The sequence below is a fragment of the Glossina fuscipes genome, unplaced genomic scaffold, assembly GCF_014805625.2.
Source record: "Glossina fuscipes isolate IAEA_lab_2018 unplaced genomic scaffold, Yale_Gfus_2 42, whole genome shotgun sequence".
NCBI classification, from domain to species: Eukaryota; Metazoa; Arthropoda; class Insecta; order Diptera; family Glossinidae; genus Glossina; species Glossina fuscipes.
The window spans coordinates 1890930-1906979 of record NW_023998426.1 but is presented as its reverse complement, the minus strand read 5'-3'; the positions used below and the strand labels follow the sequence as shown (position 1 = coordinate 1906979).

General features: G+C 35.7%; 1 protein-coding gene, 1 long non-coding RNA gene and 1 pseudogene across 2 annotated transcripts; 2 read left to right on the top strand and 1 right to left on the bottom strand.

Annotated features, from left to right (window-relative positions):
• Positions 1–3021: 3021 nt before the first annotated feature.
• On the top strand, positions 3022–5005 carry LOC119637019 (annotated as a pseudogene).
• A 1103-nt stretch (positions 5006–6108) lies between these two features.
• Positions 6109–10506, top strand: LOC119636903. The gene is made up of 2 exons (XR_005247189.1): positions 6109–6471; positions 9699–10506. It is a non-coding gene; the product is annotated as an uncharacterized LOC119636903 (long non-coding RNA).
• On the bottom strand, positions 10455–15869 carry LOC119636901 (muskelin). Its single transcript, XM_038032608.1, has 11 exons — positions 15661–15869; positions 14191–14403; positions 13917–14121; positions 13575–13851; positions 12905–13506; positions 12621–12848; positions 12341–12547; positions 11895–11980; positions 11668–11824; positions 10978–11119; positions 10455–10920 (listed from the first exon to the last, which is right to left on the bottom strand). The coding sequence occupies exons 1-11, from the start codon at positions 15816–15818 to the stop codon at positions 10640–10642; spliced, it is 2556 nt and encodes an 851-aa protein (XP_037888536.1). The 5' UTR covers positions 15819–15869; the 3' UTR covers positions 10455–10639.
• Between the last annotated feature and the right edge of the window lie 181 nt (positions 15870–16050).

The following is a 16050-nucleotide window of genomic DNA, read 5'->3' as shown; positions in this document are numbered from 1 at the left end:
ACACTCCTACGAATTATTAAGATATGAAATGTCTTATATGGAGTAAGGTCAACAAATAGACCCATGTGGTTTAAATTAGATTCACTTAATTTTTTTATTTAATTACTACGATAAACTAATTTTCTTCACACACAAATTAACAATTAGGCTTTTGTCGCATATAAGGGTTTACGTATCAGGAGAATCCTTACATTCAGTGTTATCCAAAAATAAACCTGGGTGGACCTGGGAGGTATAAAGAGAAAAGCAGTTACAATTTTAATTTTCATTTGCATTTTTATATATTTTGTTTTTGCTTTGCTTTTCTTCCTTTTACTGATTTGTATTATTGGAAAGATTGGGTAAATAAATAAATGAAAACACACACATATAAGAATACTAATAATATATTAAAAGTAATCTAAAATATATTTGAGTCAAATTTTGGACCAAAAGCTTTTGGATATTTTTAAGATGAATAGTCTCAGAGAATGCTTCCGCTTGCTGCATGCTTAACACCTAACATTAAATATAACGATCAAATAATAAAAATTCATTACAGGTAGAGAAGAAAGACAGATATCAACATTTATGAGAATAAACTTAGTTTAGCGGAAAAGGAAGGAATTCGCTGCAATTATGAATATATGGGAACGGAAATGTGGTAGCAAACATGCGAAGGAGGTAAGCCACCTAGAGTTGTCTTCGCGCTGCCAGAAGCTGAACGAAAGGATGCAAGATTATGTTACCGCAATCGAACGCCTGGCCAAACTCGCGTATATCGGTGTGCCCGTCGACTTGCTGGGAAGATTAAAAATCGACGCTTTCGTTAAAGGACTTCGTGACACGGAGCTTAGAAAAGCTGCATGGACGTCACCTAAAACTGTGGACGTCAAGCATGAAAGTGAGACGCACGGAAGTTGCCAGCGAGAACGATATCTCGGATGTGGTCTGCGAAGCTGTTCGACAAGTTCTACACGAAAGTAAGCGAATGCCGGATTCAAAATTACGCAAATGTTATGTCTGCCAAAAACCTGATCATTTTGCACGGGAATGTCGATTAAAGCACAAAAGAACCCACTCCACATCACCTACATGGGATATAAGTGAAGGTGCCAGCGAAATATCGAAGAAACAGGCGTTAAACTAAAAAGAGTCAGCACAGTGGGGCAACGGCTGACTCAGAAATTTAGTAGCCCTATGGTCGTTATTACTAAAGCAAAAAGAAGTAATAACAGCCTAATGATCGATGGGAAGAACAAGGGCTGTAACCACATCATCACGCCGGACAACAGTACAATCGTCAAAGAAAAATTTGACCCGTTAGTGGGAACACAATTCCGAACGGCAACTGGTGAGGAAGGTGCTATTAAGGGTAAAGTTATGAGAAACAATTCGATTAGCGATGTTTCGATGAAGCAAGAATTTCTGGTAACAGATGTAGTGGACGAGGTAATATTGGGGATGGATTTTATGGCAAAGCATGGCTTCGTACTGGATATGAAAACACAATTGTTACAATACGCTAATGTGATTTTGCCATTCACTGTGGGATACGGCAGACAAGCCTAAGTATTACAAGTTGTAGTACGACGACAACAGAACATCCCTCCAAACTCCGAAGCAATAACAGGGGCCACAGGTACCCAAGAGCTAAGGCTAAGCAAGATATGGGTTGTCGAGCTGAATAAAGAAAGTACGAAAGACAACATCACCATTGGAAAAGCGGTTGTCTCACCAGTCAACAATTTAATACCAGTACGGGGATTAAACCCAACCAGCGTTACAACAAAAGTTCACAAAGGGGACATTATAGCGCAATGTCAAAACGCCGCATATGTCGTAAATCATCAAGCTGAAATTCAAAAACATCTCCAAAGATATCCCCAGAGGTTGAAATTCTCATAAATCTAGATGAGTAGCAGAAGAAATATGCTAAAAAGTTTTTGGTAGACAATTGGTGCATCTTTCTGGGCATTACAAATTCGGGTAGCCATACTAATGTTGCGAAGCATATAATCAACACTGCGGGAATTGATGCGATTCGGTAACGACCTAGAAGAATTCCACCAGCAAAGCCCTTGGTGTTCGGCAGTAGTTCTTGTTAAAACAAAAAGATGGCTCCACCAAATTATGTGTGGATTATAGGAAACTGAACGAGGTGACCAAGAAGGATTGCTACCCTTTGCTTGGCATCGATGACACCTTAGATACATTGTCAGGTTCGCAATGGTTCTCAATCTTAGTTTTGAAGTGTGGGTACTGGCAGGTGGAGGTTGCCGATCATGACAAGCAAAAGACCAAATTTTCTGCTGGCGAAAACTTATATCAGTTTACCGTAAGATGAAGAGAAAATCAAAGCAGTAAAAGAATGGGCACGACCAAACAGTTTGCATGAAGTTCACAGTTTCCTAGGACCTTGCACATACTATCCCAGATTCGTGCCCACGTCTGGCACAGTTGCTAGTGGGCTGCATGACCTTCCGAAGAAAAATCGATCTTTAATATGGGGAGAGCCTCAAGAGCACGTGTTCGCGCAGTTGGAAGAGCTGTTATGCGCGGCACCCATTTTAGCTTATCGAGTACCAGGAGAAAAATTTTTACTGGATGCCGATGCAAGCGCAGAAGGCTTAGGGAGCAAATTGCAGGTAACGAAAAAGTAATAGCATATTACAGCAAGCGCCTTTCCAAATCCGAGAGAAATTATTGTGCTACGCGAGGGGAACTGCTGGCAATAACGCAATCTGTGAAGCACTTTCGCAAATATCTGTATGGGCAACAATTCCACCTAAAGACAGATCATGCTGCTCTGCGATGGTTATTCAACTTCAAAGAACCAGAAGGACAATTGACTAGGTGGATTGAAAAACTGCAAACTTACCAATCCTCGATTTACCATTAGAGCAGCAAATCGCATGGCAATGCGGATGATATCTCCCCACGTCCATGCGTAAAAAATTAGAATAAAGGAGGTGTCGTCATCTGTCGGACTATTGTGAAGTCCAACGGAAACTTTTCGAAGGAAGACATGCCTGTGCTCAAATGGCCGACGATGATTTGAACGCAATATTAGAGGCTATAGAAAAGGAGGAGCGTGCCACCTGGTAAGAGGTTTCAAGCGAAAGTCCGATTACGAAGGCGTATTGGACTCAGTGGCAAAGCCTTATCGTTGAAGATCGATGCTTGTGGCGCAGATGGCATAGTGAAGATGCACACATGAGCTAAGAAATTACTAGAGGTCCCACTAGCAAGAGCTCAAGATATTATAAGGGAATACCACAACGGACCAAGCGGAGGGCATCTTGGCATCACAAAACCGTGGAAAAGATCAAGGAAAATTTCTATTGGGCAGGCATCACGAATTCTGTAGCTGCATGAACTCACAGCTGCAGTCAATGAAACAAATCGAAAGGCCCGAAAATTAAGCCGCGAGGGCGCTTGCAGCAGTATAACGTGGGTGCACCTTTCGAAAGGATCGCAGTGGATAATATTCTATTTATATACATTTTTTCCAGAATATTACTAGTACTTAATTTTATAGCTTCATTTTTAATCCGTTAATCTGCTTTTCTGGTACTCGTTTTCCTCGGCCGGCAGCTGCATGACGAACTGCGAATGTGTATTTGGTTTTTCCCTCTTTAGGGATTTTATTACTTAGCTGGAATGTGCTGGATTTGGGATTTCCGTAACAGTACATTATCTACAGGCGAAAGACATGAGTTGTCTAAGAGACACATTCAAAACTAAGAAAGGCAATTTCGATATTTGCTTTTGCTATGTGAAAAAAGCAATTTCTTTTATCAAATTGTTATTAGCACTGAAGGGTAGATATATTTTGAGAATTCCCAAAGCAAAAGAATCGAAGCTTGTACCGGAAAAATCATCTCGGAAACCTGACAACAGTCCACGTTTGTGGCGATCAGAGAAAGCTCATGAATTGTTAGCTACTGAGATGGTACGAAACTGTGAATGAATGTCGTTAACCATAACAATTACATGGAGAAGTCGTCAACAGTGTGATGAATCCACCGCTTGCACACTTCTCGACAAAGCAAATTAAATAAACAGATCTGTTAGTCATTGAGGGCGATATTAGCTGAATGGCGTTTTCAAACTAACTTACACTACCACCGGCTCTTATCATTAAAGCCAAGCAATACTCTTCATTGAATACATCGAATAATTTGCCAAACATACCAGTTAAGCATTGCGGCGAACCAATTGTTGTTGCGTTAAGTCTCTGTTTATATCTAATGTAAGCGAAGTGTCATCGTTAAAAAGGAGCAAACTTTCAAATGAGCTTGGAAAGGAGAACAACGAGCAAGAAACCAGTACTTCTTGCAAAATTACAAAAGACAATGAATCGCCTTAACAAAGCTGGTTAACTGTAAGCCATCTTATTGCCGATATAGGAAGTTCATCAAACGTACGTAACGATATTCCAAAAGATCTTGAGTATAGATCAATGATCAAAGGTGTTGCAAACAAAAATGACATACAACAAAGAAGCGGTGCGGAAAAATATACTCACAATCGAATAAACAGCCGGAAAAGGCTGAAGGAATCTCTTTAGGAGATAGTAAATAATGGCAAAGAGCCACAACTACAAATAAATTCTTGCGCTCATTCGTGCTACTCATTCAAGAATCGTTGTCAAATAAAAGCAAAATGCAGGGCACCAAGGCAGAAACGAGTTCTCGGGCAAGGCTAAATCGTGCCTGATCGAATCTAAACAAAGCAATGAATCGCCTTTACAAAGTTGGTACACTGTAAACCACTTTACTACCGGTAAAATTATGAAAGAATCTAAAGAAATAAGTGCTTCAGCTGTTAATCGAACATCGAAGAAAACGAAAGTTTAGAAATTTCTTCTAGCAATTCAGGCCCTGCAAGTGCTGTAACACATCGGTCCAGTAATAGCAATTCAGCTGCTAGCTTAATTTTACGAGAAATTAATATCGATGCCTGGCTTACCGAAAGTGAAGATAAGCACATTGCCGAAATAAGATCCTGGGATATGTTTTAAATTATATCTCATACACAATTTAGGTTACTGCAAGTGAAAAATTGTCGAATGTCGTATATGGTGAAATGGAAAAAAAAGGAAAGCTAAAGACATTAGCAATGCACCGAAAATTTGTCAACATCAAAGTTCAGCTAGGCTTTTGGAAACGCTGTTAGTAGTCGTTTTGCCCAAATTGAGATTGCAACTTTACACCACATCATTCGCCGGCCGTGAGAACTCATTAACCAATTTTTCGGTGCAAAAACTTTTGCATCATATAAAAGAAAAAGAGGACTTTGAAGCCGCTTTTCAGGAATTGAAAGAAAATATAAAAAGCTTATTGAAAATTGGCCATACTGGCGTCGTAAAAGACCTAACTGCGGCTTGCTTGCCGCTGCACTTGTTAATTACTTCCATTATCGAAAAAATGTCCACTGCGAGAAAGTTTCTTTGTCAATTATTATTATTATATTAAGCCTTAATTTTATTGTAAACATATGTATATTTAGTGGAAAAATATAGGAGTTTTGATTCATTATTGTGCATGTGAAATATTCTACTTTAATAATATGATTTTTTGCGTAGGATCTTTCGTCGCACTGAGAGATATAACGTCACCGCGTTTTATATTCCTCCTTTTCACATCCCATCTTGACAAGAATACATAATCTTCCTAAAAATATTAAGAGAAAAACAAAGATTTAGAAACCTTAATTAATTGAAAACGATCAACTACTACAAACATCTAAGAACAGTTTGGCAATCGTAGATAATACAATTCCGGTTCTTCGGTTTCTTTATTTGTCTGTATTAGTATTTTCCCAATGCGTATAGCTGTAAAGAAGACTTAAACTAATTATATATTTTTCAAGAGCTCTGATTGATTTGATATTTTAATAGTGCTTTCTTACGTTACTTTGCGTTTCCCCCCCCAGCTTTACAATTTAACAACGATTGCCACTACTTGTTTGCCATTTAACAGAGCTGAATGACAACTGCGTTGCCACTTTTGGACTATTTTCCTTATTTATGACAACCAACTCTGTACTCTCTTCATTCTCCGCACATTCTTATTGGTTTTCTTTCTTATTGTTTTATATTGGTGTGAAAGAAATAGCCAACTAACGGTTTTTTAGGCAGAAAACATTGAACATTGAAAACTTTAATCATAATTTTTACGCGTAAAAAGATTCTTTAACGTATATATTCATTCATTACCAACTTACACTTGAGAGTGCGCTCAAACTGTTTCAACCCAATAAATTAGTTGCTATCGCCGGCACTTCTAGCGAATTTGCCAGTGAACATACAGTTCAAGTGCTTGATATAATCATAGCCAACTCATTCAACTTTGCTCATTCAACTTGGCTATTCTGCGTTTAAATAGTAATTTGCCTTTGGACATATGAAACGACCTTAAGTGGGTCATTTTGGACGATATCGATAACTCTGATAATTCATGTTTAGCAAATTTTTACTTCAGAAATGTAAGTGGCAAAGAAAAATATATGTATGGTAGTCTAAAGGTAAAGTTTATTTATTAATAATATAATTTATTAAAGAAAACTATTATATTAATATTTTTAGTATAGTTTATAGAGATAATAAATATTATAATTTTTTTTTATTTTTATTTATATATATATATATAATTGCATGTTTCATCAATTCTCTTCATTGTCATTGTTATTTCTTTGAACTAGTACGAGTACTTCTTAAGCCCAACAGCCGCCACATCTTTTGTAGATTTACCATTAATATTGTATCGGGATCTTTTCCATTTCCTAAAGGGGCAATTTCCTATTGATGCATGGTGTACTTGTTTCAACAGCATTTTTAAGAAATTCCCCTAATTCGGTCGTAATCCCGGTTTGTAATAAATTTCTATTGGGTGTCTCACAGAATTCATTTCCACTTACTCTCTGAGGTGGAATCGTATGACTTTTTGGAATTCGAATTTACAATGTTTTCGTCAATTAAAGTATCATCGAATTGATTATAAACATTGAGAAGATGCGTATTTTTTTTGCATTGCAACAATGAAGATGAACATGTACTCATATTGTCCCCAATAGAGGCCTTGAATTTTTCCTTCAAATTTGACTTCGCCTTCTATTTAAATTTACGGCTATAGTAACGTTTCGGTTTCTCCTGTAATATAAATAAAGGGGTCCGCTCCAAATTTCTTAATTTGCTCTCAGGTGACACTAAAGGACTGTTAAAAGGCGTTGTAGAGAAGTCCTCAATTGTTATATCTACTATTGTTTTGTTGTTATTGTCACTACGAGCTCTTCCTGGTGCGTCTATATTGTTTACTTCCATTTGTGGATAACACAGCATACTGTGATAATAATTCATGACAAGACGTAAATTTTTGCGAGGCTGTCAAAATTGGCTATTGACGTTTGCACATAAGACCGGGAATCCGCTAAGGACATTATTACATCTTCGTATCGACTCACGTTTTTTTCTAAAGCGATATCTTTTTGACTTAAGAATGTTTTATTGATATCACAATCATTCGGGCCGTCTAAGCAACTTTCTCCACTTTTGTTGTCGCAGAAATCAAGGGCTGGTTGGCGCAGTTTACTATCATTAGACTGAGGAGAACTTATACTACGTTTCTGCAATTTATGTTTCCTTTGCATTCGCTTCTGATAGACAAACTTGTAGGAACAGTGGCGACTAGATTCTATGCTTTCATCCATCTTTCAAATTTAATAAATTGATTTTCAATTCTTGCACAAGTGGAGTACGGGAGGATTGATAGTTTAAAAAAGAAATGTTCTATATATAAATGTGTAATGTATACCGTCAATATGAACTATCGCAAGAGATGCACATCAAAGTAGTAAAAAACAAGAACAAAAATTAGTAATTTACATGCATTATGCCGAATATGATTGAGTGATTTATTTAGTTTCTTTTAAAAATTAAACATTTTTAAACGTATTATTGTTGTGTCACTCGTGCAAATCAAGTGAGTACAAGTATGGCGGCGCACAGTTGTATTTACTAGTACGTACTTGTCCATACTTGTTGTTGTTATATTAGCCATTTCTCTTTTGAATTCTGCAGAAAGCTCTTCTGCTCATTTTATGAAGCAATCAATTTTAGCACTAGAAGTTTATTTGCATATTTAATGCATATCTTGAGACGATTTTTGGATATTTATAAGTACTTTAGAAGGAATGATGGGTATTACAAATCTTACCTGCTATAGAGAGAGATGAGAAGATCATGCATCTAAGAAAAACAGTTTTATGACATTTACTTAAGCTAATTCTCAATATAAAAACGCTTTCCTAATGAAAATGTCAAAAGGTATATATTAAATATATATATATTTTTACAAAATTTAATCTTAAATTTTAAAATAAACCAAATATTTCCTTAAAACTATATAACGTATTTGATAATACACGGATAAATTGGGACGTGACTGCTAGGAAGTTAGCTGCCACTGTAACAATAAAATTAGAACATCTTGTTACCACAAAGGATGTCCAGTATAAAGCACAGTTAATTAAAAAGGAGCTTAGGAGATTGAACAAAAGAGAGGAGGGGACCACACGAACGAGACTGGGCGCATTTTTGTGATACGCTCTAAAGTTAGGGCTGCGTCACGCAGCTGACAGATTGACTAAACAATTACTATCGGACGGAAAAATAAAAATTAAAATAGATAGAAATTTGGACGATTTTGTAGGCTTTGACGAGACGGAGGAAATGGATCAGCGGTTTTTACCCCATTTACAAAAGATGATTGACGAAACAATAGACGGAAGGACTGAGAGACTGATAGAGATACTGACTGACGAACTGATAGGGGAAATAGTTAAGGAAACTTTCGAGGAAGCGACTTGGGAACAGACGACTGTTGGTATGCGAAGCCCCGCGAATTTAGGTATTATAGATAGAACTAATATAGATTACAGCAGCTACGACGAGAGGCCATCAATCTCCGCCGAGGATGTTAAGAAAGCGGCGTCGTGAAATCTAGTTCCAACTGGTGAACGAGCATGTACTCCAGCAGGAACATATAGCCCAGGAGGCAAACATAGAAGAATCATTGGAAGAAATGAAGCCACCCACACTGAAGTCATGCTGGAAAAAACTATGGCCTACTGTGACTGCCGTAAATGGCGAAGAATCTGTGCAACTTCAAACTTTGACTGCAAACATAGCCGAAATCGCGAATGGAATGGGACGAGATGGGTTCGAACAGATAGAATCAAGTGACATTCAGGAATTGCTTGAATCGCAAAATCAAGTTTTGACTGAAACCGACTTGGAGGAAATGTTAAATTCACAGCCCATTGAAGAAGAGGCTTCAACAAGCACTGGAAACGTGACATTTAAATTGAAAAGTCTTAGTGAAGGTTTAAGAATGGCAAATGAGCTTGGCGATTTCTTTATGAACATTGATCCACGAAGTCTTATTTTTAAGAGGCAAATTGTTAATGCGACCGGTGCATATCAGTCTGAATTGAAGGAGCTTTTAAAAACTGCCAAGCAAGAGAAAATTACAAAATTCTTTAAACCAATGCCTAAACATTAAAATAATTAATCGAAAGTTTCAAAAACTTCAATTAAATTTGTTTTTTTATATATTTGATTTTTTTTAAATTCGTCACCTAGGAACGTATCCCCTATAATTCCCTAAAAATTACCATTCCGTATTTACAGTTTCTTTTTTTATTTTATCACCTAGGAACGTCATTTTTATGGAACGCATCCCACGCGAATAAGGAACTTTTACTGTACATTATAAGACAAAGATTGAAGAATTCCAATTTCATCGGTCCAACTTGACGGCTCTATGGCAACCATTATGCTGACGTATGCGCGACTGATAAACGCTCGAGTGATTTTGCAAACAGACAACGAATCCATCATGTGGTTTAGAGTCCCTATGCTGAAGCGAAGTCGCATATTGCTACAGTTTCGTTCTGATCGCAAATTGAAAGTGCTTATAAAATACGCCCGATCTGCTTACGATAGAAAAACTTAATAATTTTGCGCACGTTCTTGAAATCTTCATTGCTTTATAGCAAAATGACAGACAGAGATTAGACTTTTAATTTAACCGAAAACACTAATAATCTCAAAAGAAGATGAACTCCACATGAGAGCAACCCAAGATCTTCCAACTGAAATAAAAGAAGTATTTTGCGAAAGAAATCATATTCAAAACTGCCGCTTATAAGTAAGTCCGTCTGATTAATATTCAATGAAGTTTAACGTTTTTATTAGTTTATAATATATAAAACAAAAATTTGATTATTACAATGTTTTTTTTTTTAATATGCTCATGGATTAGTTTGCACTATTGCGTTAGAGCTTTGAACAAAAATGAAGTAACAAAACAATTATTTAAAGACTTTTGAAAGAATGAAAATTTTATAAATCTATAAAAAAAAAAAAAAACAAAAGTATTTTACTAAAATAAGTCATGACTCATGAGTATCACATCACATTAACTCTCAACATTTAACTCATCAGATAAAAAAAAAAAAAAATCAAATAACATTACATAAAAAATCAACTCTTACTGAATATCGGAAAGAGGCGAATAACGAAAAGCTTACAGCTAAAGTCTTTTTTTTTTTTTGGTTTTTCAATTACAATCCAAAAATTTGGCTCTTTTTTTTTTTACATTATAACAAAATCACTCAGATTGCGTTCTGGTTGAACCATATTTGAAGGCATTAATTTAACAAGCTTGTTAAAGAGGAAGTCACGACGAGTTCTTAACTCATAAATGAATTCATTTCGCGTTAATTTACCACCCGATTTGCGGTAAGCAGTATAGGAAGAAGCCAAATCGGAAATGCCCGACGAATGAAAGACCGAAGAACTCTCAGACGATTCCATCGATGAATCTTCGGGTGGTTGTGTACGATCGCTATTGTCTTCTGATTTAGAGCAAGCATCTGCGAACAATTTTAAATTAAAAATTTTTTTATGTTATTTAAAGCACAATTAAATACCTTCGTCTGTAAGCATCAAATCTGAAGTAGTTTCAAATTTGTCCGTGCCGAAAGATGTGGTAAGCAAACGCGGCCTTTCCATGGCACACTCACTGAAGTTATTATCGTCAGTTCTGAATAGTAAAGAAGCTAATTTATGGAACTACGGAAAATATAATAATTTTGTTTATTCTTTAAATATTCTTAAAATTATAAAAAATTATTTCTTTATTTACAAGTATATACAATTATTACATGGTACACCACTTATAGAACAAGGACAAATTAAGTTTGCGCGGATTAATACAATATACAGAATGACTTGGGATAGATCCAATTTTTATTATATCAATCGATTCAAAATACGTTTCTGCATCAATATAGGCTTGTCTGTCTGTCCGATGTCTATCCATGTGTTCTTGTTCTGTCCATCACACTTTCTTTCATATATTTTTCTAATGACCATACAAATTTGATACATCGATATGTTTCGGTCCAAGAACGAATGTTATTGCGAATAGTTCTCATCAGACCACATTTTCGACCACTTCCCATATAAGGCCTTATTTTGAAAAGTCGTAATTGCGTTAACCAAAGCGGTGTAGAGTAATTAAAGGTGGGCCGTAGCCTACTATGATGTTTTTACTTGTTTTTATTTAGTTTATTTTTTATTACATAAGTTTAGAGATTTAAATAATAACAATGTCTTACATGTTGTTGTTGTTCCTTATTATTGTGATCCACAATTTCCCCGACATGTTTTCTAAGATATTGCATCGCTTGATAGGTATCAGAGCGTGCCATTTCCTCATACTTCAATTTACGTATCAGAAAGCGACAATGATTTAAAATCTCTGAGCGTTTAGGCCTTTTTTCCATTAAAAAAAAAAAAAAAAATTATTTAAAAAAATTTATAAAAATGAAATTGCATTTCTTACTTTTCTAAACTTAAAATCCAAAAATCGTCCAATCGCAATTGAGGAGACGCCGATCTGCCAGGATTACCACCAAATAAATAATGCAACTGAAAAAGAAGAAAGCTTGATGAAATAGTCAAGAGAACTTCATTATTCGTCGTAAGGCAAATTTTAAATACGCACAGCGCCACTAACTGAAAATTAATTTTTCATTATCCTACATGGACTCTCTTCCCAACGGATATTTATAGGGTAGAATGCAAACATATCAACAACTTTAGTGTGTAGGCCACTAAGATTGTGCAACTGCTTCAGAAGACCACACACGCTTATATATACTGGTTTTATACTGGCATATACTCTATATGCATACACTATATGATATTTTTTAAGGCTATTCCAAAATGACATATCTAACAACAATCCATCCTCTTCGATAATTGGAAGGGTACAATTATTATGAGTACCTTTTCAACTTCATCATAAACAAATTGATGAGCATAACGGGGACAGGGTTCCAAGGGCACATTTGCACGCAAATTCGCCATTTCCGCCGGATTATAATGACAAGTATAAATACGAGACCATTTACGCGAATCTAACGAATATACCCAAAAAGAATTGGAAGCTTCCACATGTTGTATATCACGGCGATCTTTGCTTTTACATAAACTCTGGAATAAAAATAAAAAAAAAAAAAAGTTTTAATTAAATTTAAAACATTTTAAAAAATTCATATATTGCTACCGAAAAAACATAAATTTCATCGCGTTCACAGTCTATTGTAGCTCTGAGGGTATAAGTAGGCGAAGGCTCGTTAGTGCCATCGTTGCACATGCTGGCGCTGTGATTATTATAATTATTGTCGTTTTTATTTAAAATTTCTAAAACCTGAGTATCGACATCATAACAGATAAATTCATGTATATCCGTTTTCACACGCTGCCCTCCATATATGTAGAGTTTACGTTTTTTCTTAAATTATAAAAATTAAAAAATATATCATTATAAATGCTTTGACTCCCCCTTACATTATGAAAAACCATGCAATGAGTTATTCGAGATTTAACTGACATAACATCCGGCAACGACGCCGACGGATGGTGGCAGTCTACGAGTATTTGCGTCCAAGTGTTTGTAGCGATATGATATGAAAACAATCCAGAATACTCTGTCTCGCTGGAAGTGCAAGCACTAACACTGCGTGGCGTTAGTACTTTCCCGCCAAAAACATAGATCATGCGTTTCTCAGCATCGATGCACATCTGGTGATCGTATACAAGTTGTGGGCCGCTAACTTGACTGGTATCATCGCATATTTGTAACCAGGTGCCAGCACGTGTATCATACAAATAGAAATCGCTTTTTATGTACTCCTTAGTTCTTATCGAATTGTCCAGATAACGACCCAGCATAAAGATATTTTTACTTACGGGGTCGAAAATCATTTTATGACAAGAGCGTGGTGTAGGTCCATTCATTTGTTCAGAATGGGCACATAATTGTGTCCAACAATTTGCTGTAATTTCAAAGACCCATAAATCACTGAGATCTTGAAAGCCATCCCAGCCCCCGTATAAATAAATCAAACGTTTCTCTGCATCTACAACTAACTGATGACCGCCACGATTACCTAATAAAATTTTGCAAAATTTATATTTTCAATTCATACCGAATGGAATTTTAAACGTTACTACTGACCTGGTTGTGTTTGTCCCTGAGCTTGTTGCAAACGCCAGATGTGCTTATAATCTTGGCGACTAAGATAAGCATCTACCAGCCCTTCATCTATGCAATTGCTCATAAATTCTTCAGCCTTATCAAAATCACCATTCACGACCAAGCGTTCGTGCAATTCACTTACATGTGGATGCTCCAAATGCACTTGAGTCTCTTCCTGTAAAGCTTTAAAAGCAACATCGTAACCTTGCTGGCGGAAATGTTTCAAACATAAACGTACAATTTCCACTTCACGCAACTAAAGAGCAGACGGTGAACGTTAATTATTAAATACAATTTGCCTTAAATGCAACAAAATAAAACCTTATTATATTCCTTCATGCAGCTATTGGTGTACATCGGATCATCTTGACCCAGCAACTCTATATACCAGATACTATAATTGAACGTAGGGCCCCACGACAGTAAAGGGACAATTTTTAAATATAAGACCGGTAACTTGCTGTAACCATCCTCTGCAATGCAACGCAAATTGAACGTTTCCGGAACATTATCATTTTTCAAGCCTCTATAAAGAAAGGAAAATAGTGATTTACCGGTATGCACAGAAAAGGAAAGAAAATGAAAAATTTCATACCCTTCCAATAGTAATGGCATAAATTCTTCATTTAAACCGCCATATACGCGAAATTTTTTTATGTTGCAAACATGAGATTTTTCAAATTTACCGAATTTAATCTTCCGCACTATTGAAGGTCTGCGCAGTTTTAGGGTTAAGTACTGTGGTGGGTTATTAGTATGTGCTGACCAGCGTGATGACTGATCAGAAGGGCAGTCTACTAAAATATTTCTAAAAAAAAAACAAAAAAAATTCCATTAAAGTTGAATTTTATATTTGTAAACACAACTGTGCTTGAGTAATGCATTGTAAGTATTGGCAACAAGCTTTGAACATTAACGTGAATAATCGTCGCCTCTTGGCTAGCATATGTTTTACAAATGCATTGTTTCACATGTTGAGCGTCATAAGTGCTACATCATTACTTCAATTTCCGGTTAAAACATAAATTTTTTAATGTGACTAGTAAGTATGAAATTACTTAATTAAGTAGTTCAAAAATGGCCCTCTCCAAGTTAAGAACCATTAAGAACCATTGCAAAAGTCAAAAGTTGGGAAATGCCTGAAAATTGTCTAGAAATTGAAATGTGCCTCTCCTGAAATCACCATCAACAAATTACGAAAGATTTCATTATTATGAGGCATAGAGATTACATCTCAACATTTGGTCAGAACTTACTGAGAGGTACTTTCAATTATTACATTAAATATCGAGATCCAGTTCCCATTCCATTATGTCGTAATTTCAGATCCTTGCATTTCTCTACATATCTAGAGCCCATAGGGTAATTATTGAAAGGTCACTTGTCATCATTCAGTCCACCTGAGATATTTACACTTAGGCCGATACTTGTTAGGAACTCTGTTGCCCACTGTTGCTTGCTTTTTATTCCTTGCCTTCTTTAAGGTTTTCGCTAGACCAATGGATTTTGTAACATGACAATGCTCAAACACTCATTGCTAAGTCCATCGGGGGAAATCTTTTCAAAAACCAATCTCTCAAGATATTGTCTGTTGAATTTGTTTTGATCAGTGTAGAATTGTCTGCCTGATAAGTTAAGTTCGTTAAGAAACTTCAATTAATTAGCCATAGTTTGGTCGTGAAACAAACTTGTTCTTCAAAACATGGAAAATAATTCCGATTAATAATTGACCGTACTTTAAAATGATCTCCTAAGACAACAAAAAGAAACATTAGGAAAGCATTTCAAACAATCAATATTATCACAATAGCCGTTACTAATTGCTTGTTTTCTTTTCTTATCAAATTTTTTCTTTTTTTTTTTTCTTTGAAAGTGTGGGAAAGTCACCAACGCAAACAATTATAAACATGCATTACTTCTTGCATTTATTTGTGTAACAGTTCGACACCAACAACAACAAAAATGACCAGTTATGCAAATTGCAGTTTATGCAAAAAAAATAAACGCCTGCCACACATTTTAATTACAACAAAGATCTTCTACAAAACATAGGACGACAACTCACTCAGGCACATAGTTTGTTGAAAAACTTGAAAAGCGATATATTTCATAGGGTAAAATTTCTATTTCTTCCAAATTTATAGATTTATTGGCTGCTACTCCATGTTGATTATTTACGCGGTGCTTGACAGGCGATGTCGTCTTAGGAATCGAAGAGGCCATTATTATTTAACAAAATTATTGTCTGATGTCGTTTCTAGATTTCTTTTTTTTCCAAAATATTACTCTTTAATCAATTGGTTTATTTAATAAATTCGTTGTTAAAAGAAAATAACTACTAATCAAAAAAAAAAAAAAATTTGCAGTCTTATTATGCTTCTTCCTCTTTCATTTAAATTGAATATTGCCAACAACGTTAATAATGCAACAATTTAAAACAAGAAAAAAAACAAAA